The sequence below is a fragment of the Onychomys torridus genome, chromosome 14 (assembly GCF_903995425.1).
Source record: "Onychomys torridus chromosome 14, mOncTor1.1, whole genome shotgun sequence".
Lineage (NCBI taxonomy): Eukaryota > Metazoa > Chordata > Mammalia > Rodentia > Cricetidae > Onychomys > Onychomys torridus.
In genome coordinates, this window is record NC_050456.1 from 75773101 (window position 1) to 75789688 (window position 16588).

The following is a 16588-nucleotide window of genomic DNA, read 5'->3' on the forward strand; positions in this document are numbered from 1 at the left end:
AAAGATTACCTCTAACACATAACTGAAATCAGGCTGTTCTGTCTACTGCTGCTGCTGAGGCCAAACTCCACTTTTTTCTTTTCTTTTTCCTTTTTTCTTTTAACATTTATTTGCGAAGTGAGGCTGGAAAGAAGATACCTGTGTGCCACAGCACTTATGTGGAGGTCAGAGGACAACTTACAGGAGTCAGTTCTTTCCCTACCATGTAGGTTCCAGGGATTGAACTTAGGTTTTCAGGCTTGGCAGCAAGTACCTTACTGATTAAACCATCTTGCTGGCCCCCATCACCTTTTGGGTTTTTGTTGTTGTTGTTGTTTTAGAACAATCAATTATACATTGATTATACAAAATAGTGTGTTTCAAAAAAAATTATGTGTTTCATTACGTTTTTGTATAGTGTATTTTTATCTTATTAATTCTTGTTACCCTTTCTTATCCCTCCCACCCCAGCTGCATGACCAAGTAAGTTATGTTAGGGTTGCTCACAGGAGCACAGACCTCATTGGAGGCTACACCATTGAAGACAATGTCTTTCCCTCCTCTAGCAACGTTCACTGCCTAGAGATACTTGGGGAGGGGTGGAGCCCGGAGGTGAGGGTGATGTCCAGTGGCCGAGCATTATATTGTCACTTTTCTCATCACAGTGACCAGTTAATGAGCCTCTGTACTTATCACTGCCCACTGCAAAAAGTCCTAGCCAGAGCCGACAATGGCAAGAATGCTCAGGCCTTTGGTCCATTTAGAACTGACTTTTTTCCTTTTTTTTTTTTTTTTTTTTTTTTTTTTTTTGGTTCAAGGTGAGATTAGAAAGAGACAGTCCTGTTCAATTTGTATTTTTGGCATCTTTGTCAAAAGTTATGTGGAAATATATCTGGGTCCTCTAATTCTATTCTAGAGAGTGTGTGTGTGTGTGTGTGTGTGTTTCATTGCTATGGCTCTGTAGAATATCTTGGAGTCAGGATTGCTCTGGCTATCTGATGTCTTGTGTGTTTCTGTATGTATTTTAAGCTTCAAATTTCATTATCTCTTAACTGGGCTAGCTTAGAACTGGTCTCTTTATGTCAATTTTCCACTAAAAAAAAATGAGAACTAGTTTGAAAAAAAAGGGAAGAAAGAAAAAACCTCTTTGATTCCCTATTTCATGAAATCCTCTTACTTTTCTCTGTTCTGCACCTGCTTACCTTGTCTGTCCCACCTGTCCCATGTGAGGGGGATGAATGACAAGTTAGTTTCCCTTTATCTGGAGCCTTTCACAAGTGATTCCTCTGTAGTTTAGGATCTTCCCTGACACTTGGTTAACTGGACCCTTGTCACTGAAATCTTAGTGCAAATGCCATTGTCTTTTTTTTTTTTATCACCTATTCTCTGTTTTTTGCTTGCTCCCCACCCCTACAACACGCACATACTTGAAGCATTCCCTGGCTTATCACCCACTTATCATCTGGCCTCTAACATTAGAATTACATCACTAAATGGTTAACATTAGAATTAAGTCACTAGATGGTGGTGCATATGTAACTGTAGGGAATGAGGCAGATGGATTTTGATTTTGAGGCCTGGGCTACCTAGGGAGACCCTGGCCCCCTAAAATGATACAACATCTGCAATTCACTGCTCTGTTGACCATCTTGCTGTTTAGTACCAAGCCCTTCAAGTATTGGGTGTGTGTGCTGGAGTCTAGATGTCTTGCTCATTAGGATTTCCATCAAGCCTTATTTTTTGAGGCAATCTATCACAGAACCTAGAGCTTATTAGTTCAGGTTAAGACTTATAGACTGGTGGCCAGCAAGCCTCAGGGTTGCAGACATTCACCCCATGCCTATCCCAGCATTCTTGCTTTGTATGCTGATGCTGAGGATCCAAATTCGGGTCCTTATGACTTGTGCCATAAGCACTTTTTAGACCGAGGCCTTGGCTCCAGTACCTCCCTCAAGCACTTAAGTGAATACAAGCAAAAATCCCAGAGAGCGGCTATTTGATGGAAGAGTCTGTTGTGGATGGGAATGCACCACTTCCACCCTTGGAGCAGCAGTGAATTTTAAGATGTAACTATGTTTGCATTTACTAGAACATTTCCTTTTGGTAGCTTAATTTAGATTTCCTCAAAATAGAGATCTGGAACGGCTTTACTTTATATTTTTATTTTAAAGTTAAATACCACTGGAAGTCCAGTTGAACTGTATAATGTGGAGGAGGATTTAGTTTACAATGTAGCAGTCATACAGTCCCTATCAGTTTAAGAAGGGTTTGATTTTTAAACCCACCATTAAAAAATTAATTCATCTAGAATTCTAGGATATTGAGTGATTTCAAGTAATTATTAACCAAAGATTTCTTATATATGCCTAACTCTTCTACTCTCTCAAAGCTCAGATGGGACTTAAACATAAGGGTCACAGTTAGTAACCTCCCCCACCCCCCTTTTTTTTTTTTCGAGACAGGGTTTCTCTGTAGCTTTGGAGCCTGTCCTGGAACTCGCTTTGTAGACCAGGTTGGCCTCAAACTCACAGAGATCCACCTGCCTCTGCCTCCTGAGTGCTGGGATTACAGCCATGCGCCACCACCGCCCGGCAACCCCCTCACTTTTAAAATGGGAAAGTTTGGGGATGGTGGCCCAAAACTACAAAGGATTTCTTCTTAAGTTGTATTGATATAGCATATGTGCCTTTTTCTTTTTTTAAAGGTTATGTGTTAATTAGGGTTACTACTGATGTGATGAAACCCATGATCAAGGCAATTTATAAGAGAAAGCATTTAATTGAGGCCTTGCTTGCAGTTTCAGATGATTAGTTCATTACCATCATGATAGAAAGCATGGCTCTGAGAGCTCATATCTGATCTGTAAGTTGTAGGCACAGAGAGAGCAAGATTAGGCCTGGCATAGACTTTCAGAAGTTCAACTCCAGTGACACACTTCCTCCAACAAGGCCACAACTCTTTTTTTTGAGACAGGGTTTCTCTGTATAGCTCTGTGCCTTTTCTGGAACTCTCTTTGGAGACCAGGCTGGCCTCCCAACTCACAGAGATCCACCTGGCTCTGCCTCCCAGTGCTGGGATTAAAGGCATGTGCCACCACCACTGCCTGGCAAGGCCACAACTCTTAATCCTTCCTGAAGGGTTCCACCAACTTCAGACCAAGCATTCAAATAGATGAGCCATAGGTTGTATGTATAGTTCTTGGGATAAGCTGTAATATCTGGTGGGTTCTGGAGCTGCCTCCTCCAGGTCTCCCCAGACAGCCCTGTCAGGCCTGTATATTGTGTTTAGAGGCCTAGGGTCTGTACTAGACCAAGTTCTTAACGTAAGACAATATGTGAGGGGTTTTTGTTTTGTTTTATTGTTTATTTTCATAGTAATGTTTGAGTTTCAGCTGATTTGGTAAGGAAGGAAACTTGGCAAGCTTTTGACACACGCGCACTAACACGAGCCCCCATTAATTGTGGTTACTGTGTGCCATGCACTTTATCCTCTTCACAGCATCCTCACAAAATATGTGCTCCTTCTCATCGTGGCCTTTAAGAATAAGCCTTGAGGTTTCTCCGTAGATAACAGTCCAGCAGGATTCAGAACTCCTCCTTACTGTGGAGGAAGCTAAAGCATTTTGACTGGGGGACCAAGGAGAACTGGAAGTGGAGGTGCATGACCTGTGGAGCCAAGTCAAGGAGGAGAGCATCATGTGAAACATCCAGGTTGGCAGGTGTGAGAGGCAGACTGGAGTCCAGGACAGTGAGGCTCTGGAGGCTGACTGCTCAGCTGCAGAACTGGAACTACAAGGAAGAGGTGCTGCAGCATGGTGCCAGTGGAGAGGGGGAGGGAGGGTAGGAACAGGGACTTAATTAGAACTAAATGAGACTAGGAAGAAGCAGGCATCTGAGGACACTCCCAGTGCTCCCTGCTCACTGGAAACAGCCCTGGTTGGACCATGGGATGGGAGCAGTATTTCTAGGCATGACTCGGATTTCCATTTGTGTCTCCTGTCTCGTCTCTCCACGGAGAGTAGTGAATGTTCACATCCGTAAATGTCAGGACTGCTTTCCTGTTTTACTTGATTGGCACATCAGACTCTGTTCATATGCTCAGTTCTTATTTTGTTTCACGTACATCATGGCTGGGTGCCCACAACCTAAAAATGTGAAAGGGAAAACAGTTGCCAAGTAAACTGGTAGGACAGCAGGATTTGAAAGGTTCCTCTTAGTCTCTTGTGGTATGATTGAGCACCACAGATCAAAAATTTGCTTCCTTGGGACATTGGTCATTTCACAGAAGAAAACATGTTGCATCCAAAACTCAGGTGTTCATGTTACCCTAAGGTCATTTGTTTAAAGTATTCTCATTTAGCTTTTGAAAAATTTCAGGGACATGGAAACATTTGTGTTAATGTCTGTGCTGTACATAGCATCTAAGATTTCTTCCTTTAGGTAAGTCCCAGGCAGCCGTTGTCCAGTAATGGGGGACGAGTGCTCTGCCACAGCTGCAGGGACTGGTTGCAGAGACCATTGTAGGACTATGTCACGGGTGGGGGGGGGGGGGGGGGGGGGGAGGAGAACAGGGTTAATCAGAGCAGCTATGCTGGTCTGTGAGAACCAGCACTGACAGGATCTGCCAGAGGCTAGATGTCTTCCAAAGATGTGTTTGGGTGGTGAATGGCAACTCACAGCAGGGCTCTAGGCTCCTCCACTTTCTGCAAGAGCCTTTCTATTTTATATAAGGTATTTGTTTTGTTTAGGGTTGCATGGAAGTACTAATTTAAAAAATAAGCAGCTGAAAAATGAATATATAGTTATTCCTTCCTAGTACGTAGTAGTACCCCAAAACAAGAGTATGTGTTTTCTGCATCTCAGGTCTTTGATAGATGCCTTGGAGTGACCATTTGTGTTATTTAATGTGGTGATATTTTATTTGTACTGAAATGTGATTTTATTTGTATATTAATAAAGTTGCCTTGGGGTCAGAGCAAGCCATAGCAGAAGCTGGGTGGTGGTAGTGCACGCCTTTAATCCTAGCACTTGGGAGGCAGAGCTAGGCAGAGCTCTGTGTGTTCAAGGATACAGCCAGCATGGTGACACATGCCTTTAATCTCAATACCAACCATAGAAGACCTGGAGGTCTGTACAGACAGGCAGTGACGAGGAGGTCATGTGGTTGGGTTTACAACCAATGAGAAGGCAGTGTTCTATAAAAAAGGAGAAAAACACAGGAAGTAGCTCTCTTTTGGAGAGGAAAGACAGAGCAGCAGTGAAGGGTAAGGTTTTCAGCTCTCAGCTATTGTTCTGACCTCTTGGCTTTTAACTCTGCAATTGGCTCTGTGTTTCTTATTAAACAAGATGGTTACATCTACATTGGAGTGACCATTTGTGTTATTTAACATTTTGTGGCCACAGAAGTGGCCCTATTCCAGAGAAAACTGGAGCTGTTAGAAGTCTTGGCTGTTCACTTCAGTTAATCTTCCATACACTTCCTTGCACTTCAGTGTTAACAGAACCATGTGGTCAAGGATTTGCCTGGTCTAAGAGGCAGATTCCTCTTCCCATTGGTCTCAACATCTTGTAAGCTCAGGTTTCTACCTTACCATAAATCTGGTAATCATAACATTCAGTTCAACTATATAAGATAGCATAAACAGATTGTAGTGCCCCAGCCCTGCGATGTTATTTACTTTCTGCATCGCTGTGACCAAATACAGACCTGCCAAGAGGCAATTTAAAGGAGGAAGAATTTATTTTGCCTCATGGTTTGAGGGTATACAGTCCATCATGGCAGAGAAGCAATGGTAGCAGGCAGCTCCATGATAGTAGATGTGTGTCTGGGGCTTCATCTTAGTAGAGCACGAACCAGTGTGGAACAGGAAGCAGAGCCAGGCTGTAAACCTCAGGGTCCACCCTCAGCAGCCTGCTCTCCAGTGAAGCCCCACCTCCACAGGCTCTGCATCTCCTAATAGCAGTGCTACCATCTGGGGATGAAGCATTCAAACCCAAGCCTATGAGGACATTTCACACCCAAACCATAACACACCTTTCTTAGAGCCATGGCTGCCCACCCACCATCTAGTGAATAAATCCTCTTCTGCAGGTGGCTTGAACTAGATGGCTCATTGCTTTTAAGACACCAGTAGAGCATGTTAGAGTTAGACAAACCATTGTCCGAGCCTTTGCTCTTCCACTTACGGCTGTGTGAAGTTGAAAACATACCTAACTACATTGGACTTTTGTTGTTTTTATTGTTGATTAGAGGGTCCTGGACAGTGATGTCTAAAATGCACTTGCTAATAGGATTTGGTTTCATAACACTGAATTGTGCCAACTCTTGCCAGGACCTTAGCCCAGAAAGGTATAACCAGTCCCCCACCAGTGAGTTACTGGTGAAAAACAGCTATAGGGCCTAGAAGTCTTCCATCCTTCCTCTCCTTCCACATGGATAGACTTATTTGTTATTTTTCCTAAGTAAAACAACAATTATTTATGTAGGCTTTATGTTAGTTACATATATTAGATATTATATGCTATCTAATTATGAGTTAAAGCATATGGGATGTATATAGATATATGCAAATACTATAACATTTTACATTAGTGACTTGAGCATGTTTGGATTTATCTATTCAGAGACCCAATATCCCACAGATACTTAAGAGACAAATAAATGTATCTCCGTTGACCAAGGCAGGGTTTTTCTGGAACTCACTCTGTAAACCTTGCTGACACTGAACTTGGAGATCTGACTGCCTCTGCCCTGAGTGCTGGGATTAAAGGTGTGCATCACCATTCCTGGCTTGAAGGTGGCCCCTCTATGAAGAGTCCCCAGTAATCAGAGCTGTACAATGAGGGAATAGTTTGTGAGACAGTAAAGATTGTGCAGAACATTTATTTAATGTTGTATGCTCTATAGAGACTTAGACACATGGCTTGTTCATGTGTATGATATACAAACTGTATCCATGTTACTACAGCTTTACCTGTGGGGTTTCTAGCTTGCCAACATTAGTGTTAACAAATAGGGGTTCTGGGATTTAAAGCCAGGCTGTTTTTCACCCTGGATTGTCCTATGTCTGTTACAATGTGATTCTGTCAAAAAGCTGTTGTCACCAGAAGGTCACACTCAGAGGCTTGTGAGGAATACTGGGGAAGGTGTTCCAGATCAGCCTGGTTGGTGGTGGTGTGAGTCAAGCAGGGGACCCAGATCCTAGATCTCCCTTACTCATCTGTCTGTTCCATGGGTCTGGTCATTGTATTTCCCTGAATTGAGTTCTGGGCTCTTCTATCTCTGTGAGACAGAGATAGCCACATGAAGAGCCTCACCTCAACCCAGAGCACCTTTGTTACTGTGAATACTGATCACTTTTCTCCTAGACCAGAGATAGGTACAGGCCAAAGGAGGATTTTTCAGCAACCCCCTTATAAATATCTCTTTTTGTCAGTGCTATCCCAGGTGCTAGGAGTATGGAGCTTAACTCTGTGTGCATACTCTTCTTGGTGAGGCCCTCACCCCCAGATATGTGGGAGAAGCATGTCAGATGCTATAATGCCACACAGTCCATGGCAGAGAAGAGAGCCACTAACCATCCTTGATAGTTCAGAAGAAGCAGGTACCTTGGCAGCCACAGGGCAGCAGATTGCATACCTGGCCTGGCTGGGACCAACCAAGAAAGAAGGAACCACAAATGTCTGACTAAGTTTGGTGTTTGTTTGTTTTGTTTTTTTGAGACAGGGTTTCTTTGTGTATCCTTAATGGTCCTGGACTAGCTTTATAGACCAGGCTGGCCTCAAACTCACAGAGATCCTGCCTGCCTCTACCTCCTGAGTGTTGGGATTAAAGGCATGAGCATTCCCTGCTCAGCTGGTGTTTGTGAAGGTTTAATTGAAGAAACAATACTTCATAATCCAGGGGTTTTGCTTAATCTTATGGGCACAGGGTTAAAATAAGGTGGCATCAGTGTCATATCTGGTGAAGTACTCTGACAGATTTTTAGGGTAGAATGGGATAAGGAAGTCCAGTTACTGATGTGGGAGTTACAGAAATGCTGAAGTCCAGAGCTCAGGCAGTATATGTGAAAAGGGTCAGTCTCCAGAACCTTCTTCCTTAATTTATTTGTGAAAAAGTTGAGTGACTCACGGGTTTTCATTTGAGATGTTTTTCCTTCCCTTACTTTATAAAAATTTGCAATCCAAATGCTGAAGATTTTCCATCGTGGCAGGTTTCAGGAGGCAGCCTCAGTACACTTGCCAAATCTCACCAGCCTGAGCTTTACAAATGGGTAAACATTTCTCTTTCTTTTTGGCTGACATCTCATTTCCTTTTTCCTCTATTCTGAAAGTATTACAGCATTTTTATTACTTCAAGGAACTGACATTAAATGAATAATCACATGAAGGAAACCACTAATGATGGCGGCCTTGCAGGGTCATCTTAGCCATGGCATGATGAGGAATGTGAACTTTGACTGTGGTACTGGGGCAGCATGTGCACCTGTGCTGGTTTGGCAGTTGGGCAGCATGCTGGATTTGGAAGAATTGTTCCATCCTCTGGCTGTCCTTGAAAGGTAGCCTGGCTATCATCTATATGTGCTCATTTATAACATGGGTCATGTCTGATCTTTGTAGCAGCAACAGCCTTGGGAAGATGAGGTCATTAGGCAGATCACAATAGAGCAGGTCTCATTCTCACTGCAGAAACCCCACCCCACCCCACCCTACACTGTTCTTAGAAGTGGGATGTGTTACGTGATTTATCCGGGATCCTAGGTGCACTCTGGGTTTGACTTATTTCTCTAGACTAATCCAGCTCGCAACCTGAAGTCTAAGCATTCACTGCATTAATCAGACTTGCTAGAATGATCACATGGTTTTCTAGCTGCCTCCCCTGTTAGCTGCCGCTTGTCAGCAGCTGGCGGAGCTGGAGGCTGCAGGCCCCTGTCTGCAGAGAGCCTTTTACTTCAGAATATTGGGGGGTGTGGAAACCTCGCCTCTTTTTTTCTGCACTTTGCACCATCTGACTGACTAAATGGTTGTCCTCGGTACCAAAAAGGCTGCCATACAATCCAAGGAAATTGCCTCTGACTAGGTCATGTTTGCATTTGAAGAATTCAGGTATGTTCTGGGTTTTCTCTCAGTCTGATGCTGGGTTTTTGTTCTCTCTAGGTTTTTGCTGTGTAATGACTGCTTAGGTCTGGCTAGTTCTACACATGAAAAGGGGTTCTTTCTGCATTTGGTGGGGTTTATCCAGGTAGTGAGGGTCAGGGGTGTTTACTACATGGAAGTGCAGCACGGATAATTGGTTTGATCTTGTGTAAATTCGTGGAGGACCCCACCTTGTGCATCCTGTGAGCTGTTCTTGCTGGTGTAGAGTTATGAATACAGAATAGCTACTGTACGTCCAGAATGAGTCTTTTGCGATCTTTTGTTTTCTTCCTTTGTCAAACTCATGCAGTCTACTGCTGCTTTACAAAAAAGGGAACTGTAGCAGCTAGGGTGAAAAATTCTGCAAATGGATCTGCATGGCTGGGTTGGATTTGGCTCTGGTTTCCTGTTATTAACGCCGCGGCTCAGCTGCTTTCAGGGATATGCCTTGACAACGTTTGTTAACAGGGTGCTTCTTTCCGGGGCTCCTCCGCTGTTGTCATCATTAATGTTCCAGATTAGATCCTTTGTGACTTCTTCCTTCTGCTCCTCCATCTCTTCCCGGGGAAGCTATCCCAGAGTCTGAATGTAGGAAGGGATGTGCCAGCAGAGACAATATCTACGGATGAGAATAAAGGAGGCAGAAGGAAGGCAGTCAGATCGTTCGGTGCCCATTTCTATGGACAAGTGTGTATGTGTGTGTCTGTCTCACAGCTCCTCCTGTTTTCCAACGGAATTCCTGTGTCTTAGAAGTAGGCATAAATACCACGTTGACTGGCAGAGAGGGTGATTGTGTGGCACCTCAGCTTTACCTTGACAGGCTTTTTTTGTTCCTTCTAAATGTTACTGCAATAGACATTGAATCTGTAAGAGAAGAACCAGCCAACCAAGAGAGTAGATGGAGGATCATTAGATTTCCACAGAGAAAAGTAAGCTGCTAAGAGTGTCTTCACCCTTTTCTTTAAACTTGATGCTTTGGGTTCTGGAAGTTATCCTTTGTTTCAGAGCATGTGTCTTCATTATTCTGAATGGAGCGGACTTGTGGTAAGGAAAGCCTTTCCATGTGACAACATGCCCTGATGACATGAGGCCTATGCCCTTTCAGGGTGACCACACTCAGTGCCTTAGAATAGCTCCATTAGGGAACTGTTTATTTAGTGTCTGCTGATATAGTAGATACACACTTAGGAATGAATCAGGAATCCTGGGTTCTAGTCTTGGTCTCAAGATTAGTCTTGCATATCTGTAAGAGTCACTTAAGTTCTGGTCTAGTGAGGTGAGTCAGCATATAAAGGTGCTTGCAGCTAAGACTGAGAACCTGAGTTTGAACCCTGGAACCCACAAGGTGGAAGGAGAGAACTGACTCCTACAAGTTGTCTTTTGACTTCCACACACATGCACACACATACACATAAATGCAATAACATTTTTAGAAGTTAAAGAAGTTCTGTAAATTGTAGGAAGCTGCTGTGGTGGTTGGAATGAGAAAGCCCCTGAAGGTTCATATATTTGAGTCTGTGGTCCCAGTCGGTCCTACATTAAGAAGTGTGGCCTTGTTGGGAGAGGTGTGCCACTGGGGGTGGGTTTTTTAAAGTTTCTAAAGTCCATGCCATTGTCTTAGCTTATGCATTCTATTAGCTCTGTCTTTTTCTCTCTGCCTCTTCGTTGTGTCTCAAGATGTAAGTTCTCAGCTACTGCTCCACTGTCATGCTTGCCTGCTGCCATGCTTCCCACCATGATAGTCATGGATTCACCCTCTGAAACTGAAGGCCCCCAGTAAATTTTTTCTGCTTTAATTGCCCTGGTCATAGCATCTTATCACAGCAACAGAAAAGTAACTAAGATAGGAGTACTTCATGAAGCTCAGATCTAGTTGATAGCATTTTTCTCTGGACGGAGTCAGCCTTTAAAAAGATATAGAGCAGAAGAAGTGTTTTCACTGTGACAGACTCTAACCCAAAAGCCAAAAAGGACTGGGTGGAAGGGAGTTAAGTTGATTGAGAAGATGGCATTATGGAAAGTAGACTAGAAATGGGAGTTTGCTATTGCCTGCTTCAGGATTCTACCCAAATTGGCCTCACAGAATGTTGCTAGCTGTAGCTACACACTTCTTTAGTACCGTACAGACACATGACATTCTTTAGTCCAGGAGCTTATATACCCGTGAGCCTAGTGATGGTGGTGGGACGTCTTTGGGACTAGAGAGGAATGTGGCAGTTTAGTTTAATTCAGGATGGTTCTTAAGATTTTAGAATCCCACAGAATCCTAGAGAGCATATTGGGAATTCTGTGGCATTGTAAATAAAAAATTCTTATAGAACCTGAGAATCAGCATTTCTAATGAGTGCCCAGGTGATTGTGGGACTACAGGTTTAAGGACCAGACTTTTAGATCCATCGAATAGGGAGAGCAGACAGATTTGACTATCACAGAGATGAGAAGGTCGAGGAAAAGGCAGAGATGGGGAATCTGCACAGAAGACATCAGGAGTAGAGAAGCAGTTCAAGTTCAGCACTTATTTGGCATCTACGGCTTGATGGTTCCAGAACTTCCCTCAGGACGCCATACATGAAATGGAGGAGTATGTGCATGACACTTAACTTATTCCCCTGAGTGCTGTAAATCACCTTTAGGTGACGTTGGGGCCAAATACATGTAAATGGTATATAAGTTGCTATAATGTATTGTCCAAAGAATAATGCCAAGAAACCAGCCTGTACATGGTCTGTACAGATGCAGACTCTCCCATATTTTCCTCCTCTTTCTTTTTCTCTTTCCTCTTTCTTTCCTCCTTTTTGTTTGCTTTTGAAACAGGGTCTCATGTTGAGTCCAGGTTGACCTCAAACTTGCTATATAGCCAAGATGACCTTGAACTCTGATGTTCCTTCCTCATCTCTCAAGTTCTTGGATTGTAGCCTTGTGCCACCATGCTCAGCTTCCCATATCTTTGGTGTGAGTTTGGTTGATCCTTAGATAACCTGCTATACAAGTGAGTAGATCAGCCAGGTGTGCTTGTGAGGCTCTACTATGGCCAGGTCATTTTGACACACAGCTCCTCCTTCTGTAGAAGTCTTGACCAACAGTGGCTTATAATCCTGCCACTGCCACATATTACCTCCATGGCCATAGCAAGTGTCTAGATCTTTGTTAGTGTCAATTTTCTTATCTGGAAAATGGGGATGGCCATTCTTGCCAGAAAAATCTCTACTGCTGTCAGCATGAGATGGGATCATGTAAACTATAAATTATACCAGTCCTTTCTACAGAAGACCAAGGGACAAAAGAACACTGGGGCAGCTCCATCAGATTATCTGCATGTGCTTTTAGGTCTCCATACACACCCCAACACTGAGGGCACAATGGCCACATTCATCTCCAGAAAGGAATCTTATTCAAAATGTTTGCATGCCACCACTCCTTATTGAACTGTGAATTCCTTGAGTACTTTGGTGAATCCTGTCTGTCTTCAACATTCTTTCCTTGGTGGTTAACACTGCTTGGTATACAGTAGGGCTGTACTAAGCAATCAACACAGTTTATTCAACCAGGATTCTGAGAGGAATAAAGAGCCAGCAAGCCAGGTGGTTAACTTGGTGCCCTCCTGAGGTCTATGCTGTGGTGTGTGCTAGACCAGAAGATCATGCAGAACAGCTGTTTGCTGACCCGACGATGCTAAGAAGTGTCTCAGCACAACTCCCCACATGCAGAAGCACGTAGGGGATTTACTGCTGCTTACACTCTACACCTAGAGTTACAAGATCCTAAAAGCTGGAGAGGTGGCTGGCATTTCCCAGTGGTTATAGAATTGTACCCATCATGGAACTATGACACTCGGCAAACACTGTAGCTTGCTGTTGTGGTAAACATGGGTCATTTGTGTTTGGCCCTTTTAATTTTGCTTTTCTATGATACTGGAGTGGTTTTGCCTTAAACAACAACAACAACAACAACAAAAACTGTATTAGAGACCCAAAGAAATAGCATAGCCAGTTAAATGCTTGCTGAACACTTAAGGACCTGGGGTTGAATCCCCAGAACCCATGGGAACCCAGGTGTGGAAGCACACACCTGTAATCCCAGTGTTCCTACAGATGATGGGAGCTGGGTACAGGAGAATTTCCACAAGCTTCACAAACCTCTCTTTCTCAGAATCCTTAGTACTTGATGATTCTGATTTATTTCCAGAAGTGATCCAGTACACAATTCCAAGATCTAAAATCCTGTTGGAATGAATCAGTCACGTGGAAGTTACTATTTTGAGTCTGTTTTGGTTCTGTTTCATAGAATGGTTGAGGTTCAAACTCCAACTGACTTCTTTATTAATTCTAACTTATATCTGGTCTTGGGGAATATTACAGGTTTTTTTTTTTTTCCTTCCCCTCCTCTCTTACTGGAATATTGACACAGGTTAAAATTAGTAGTACCAGCGAAGACATGAAGTTTGTAAGCCTGAAGCACCCGTGCAAGTGTCAAGAGCCAGAGCCTGGTCCCTCCCACTTTCAGGGTTGCTGTCATGTGGTGAGTGGACCAGTACTTCAGTGGTTGGCAGCACAGTGCTGAGGAATTACATCTCAGATGAGGTTAAGGGAGAAGCAAGCCGGGTAGGGAAAGGAAAGGGAAAGAAACTCAACAGATGTTGCCAGTCACCTTTTACATGGAAACCTCAGTTCATATAGGATCTTATCATTGAAGACAAGAGTATGACCAGACCTTGCCTCCAAAGTCTGGACCCATCATTCTATCTGCTTGCTTGGCATCAGTGCAGGAAGCCTGATAAGTACTTCACATTTAGCACTGCTCACAACTCTTCTGCTCTTTCTCAAACCCATTCTTTCTAGAGTCACCCACAGTCCAGCCAGTACCCACTCCTTTCCCATTTCACCCTGACAGCTCTCCCATTGCTAGTCTAGACTGCCCCACATCTTCCTTGAGCCTCCATTGCAGCCTTGTTGTTCAGGCTTTCTGCCTTGCTTCTGTAGTCTTGCCCAGTTTTCCTTTTGGAGTTTAAACTCAAGTCATGTCACTCTTGTGCTCTAACGTCCCTGAAAGGGAGAGTCCAGACTCCCATGCTGCCTTGCATGTTTTGACAGTGCCCAGATTTCACCTCCAACAGCACTCCTGGCCTTTGGCACTCCAGCCATACCAGCTATACCAACCTTGTGGTATTTATATTGCCCCTCTCTTCCTGAGGATGCTGCCTGCACTCCATCTTCTCTCTAGACCTGCACTCAAGTGTTGCCTGAAATCTCTTTTAAAAGCTTCCATTGTGGCCTCCTCTTCTTTCTCATTTGCTTTATTGTCCTGTAACACCATCTATATTCTAGATATTGATTGATTTTATATGTCAGCCATTTGTCCATTGCTGTTTCTCTAGTGCCTTTTGTTTTGTTTTTTCAAGACAGGGTTTCTCTTTGTAGCCCTGGCTATTCTGGAATTTACTGTTGACTAGGCTGGCTTCGAACTCACAAAGATCCACCTGCCTCTGCCTCCCAAGTGCTGGGATTAAAGGCGTGCACCACCACCACCTGGCTCCCTAGTGCTTTTTATGTAATAAGTGCTAGTAAATGTGTTAAATGAATGAAGGAAATGAGAATAGAATTTGAGAAAGATTTGGTAATTTCATGAAGTCACCAGCAGTTAGAGGGATGTCTGGTCAGTTTTATATTTTGTGTGTCTGTAGTGACATCTTGTGAATCCACCTGTGTCTTAGCAGTCAACACAATCTTCAGAGACTCGTCTGGGATCCCAGGATCTGTCATGGTGCCTGTCACATGCTCCATAGTTGTAGGAAGGGACAGGACAGAGGAAAAACAAAGGATCCCCTAGGATAGAGTGACTTACTCTTCCTGCTTCCCACAGCTTTTGTGCCTAATCTCTGCACAGTGACTGGGGCAGAGTGATCGTGCCATGATTGGTTTTTTTAGAGTTGGTTGTACAGAAACTTGAGTGCTTCAAGTCAAGGCGTTATCTCCACATTTGTCAACCACCATTCCTCTGGAGATATTACATATCTGCTGTCAGAATTTGAATCAAGCCACAGTTCCTGTGAGGCTTACTCTTTGATTTCCTAGAGCCTTTTCTGATTCACAACCACGTGGGTCTTTAGAGGTAACAGTAGGAGCCCCTAGTTGGAAGAAATTAGCACAGAATGGGTAGTTAAAAGTAAGGAAGGAACTAGGAACACAGATGATCTTCACTGATGCCACAGTTTTGTTAGTGTCTGACAAGCCACAAGCAAAACAAACAAGTTAGCACACCAGTCTGCCTCCACATTACAGTCATTGGAGAGTCTACTCAACCGGAGGCAGTCCTGTGGGTCTGCAGCCCAGAAAGAAGGACTTGTGTGTGTGATGAAGCATTGCTATGCTTGCATTCTGTATTTGGGGATCCATGAGCTTAATCAGCGCTTAGCTGGTTCAGATGCTACTTAAAACAACCCTGGTATTGGCCCACTTTTTGCTTAAGGTGTAGTCAAAAACAAAATAAACTAAGTGGACAGAACAAAACCCATTACCTGAAGAAATACGGTGATGTGACCTAGGTCCCAGCACATTCTAGAACACCACTGTGGAGCCATGTGGCCCTTGGCAGACTTAGGGGAGTGTAGAAGTTGATCCCAGTGCATAGGCTCTATAAACTCTGGGAGTAGCTTTTGGAGGTGGGAAGATAGGTTTTTCTGCTTTTAGAGTGACCATTCACTTGACATTTCCTGAAAAGCAACCAAATAGAAGCCATAGTTGAAAATGGCAAATGTGAACCTGTCTTCTAGACCTTACTGTCCTCAAGAGCTGTTGAATACATGCCAAAAGCTTGGAATAAGGAAGCCAAGGGTGAAAATACCACCTTGGAAATCTGAGCTGGAGGAGAATGTCAGCCCTAGAGGAGGAGGTGTCTCCTGGAGTGAACCCCTGGACCAGTAGCATGAGTTGTGGGGTTGGTGGGTGGGAATTGTGAGGACTGTTGGTAAAGTGTAGGAGCTTACTGTGGGAAGCAGAGAAAGGAGCTGGGTGCAATGTGTGCTCTCCCTCAGGCTTTGGCCAAGATGTGACCATGTCTGTGGTGATTGTCTGTGTCCTGCAGAGGGCACCCCTTATCCCAAGATGTAAGTTCTCTGTGCTTTAATTTCCCTGTCTTTAAATGTGGTTGTTACCTACTGCAAGAGTTACTGTGCTTCTTGCGAGGCAGAGCCAGGAGGATCTCTGTGAGTTCGAGGCCAGCCTGGTCTACAAAGCAAGATCCTGGACAGGCACCAAAACACCACAGAGAAACCCTGTCTCGGGGGAAAAACAAACAAACAGACAAAACAAAACAAAACAAAAACAACAACAAAAAGAGTTACTGTGCTTAAATGAGACTTCTCATAGAAAGCATCTACCCATATGCCTGGAATTTAGAATACACCAATACATTAATAAGTTTGCATTTACTGAAAGAATCAGGGCATTTCCTCAGACCCTTGTCTTGGATTTGAATTT

At 43.7% G+C, this 16588-nt stretch overlaps 1 protein-coding gene across 3 annotated transcripts in view; it reads left to right on the forward strand.

Moving 5' to 3' along the window:
* The window catches only part of Evl (Enah/Vasp-like), a 150765-nt gene that overhangs the window by 38396 nt on the left and 95781 nt on the right, over nucleotides 1–16588 (forward strand). The window contains exon 1 of one of the 3 annotated variants that reach the window (XM_036205991.1): nucleotides 8843–9083. The exons of 1 other annotated variant lie outside the window; for it this stretch is intronic. In XM_036205991.1, the coding sequence (XP_036061884.1) occupies nucleotides 9061–9083 (23 nt within the window). In that variant the 5' untranslated portion in view covers nucleotides 8843–9060. Of the gene's footprint in view, nucleotides 1–8842; nucleotides 9084–16588 lie in introns of those variants that run through there. One more of the 3 variants, XM_036205988.1, reaches the window with a different exon arrangement.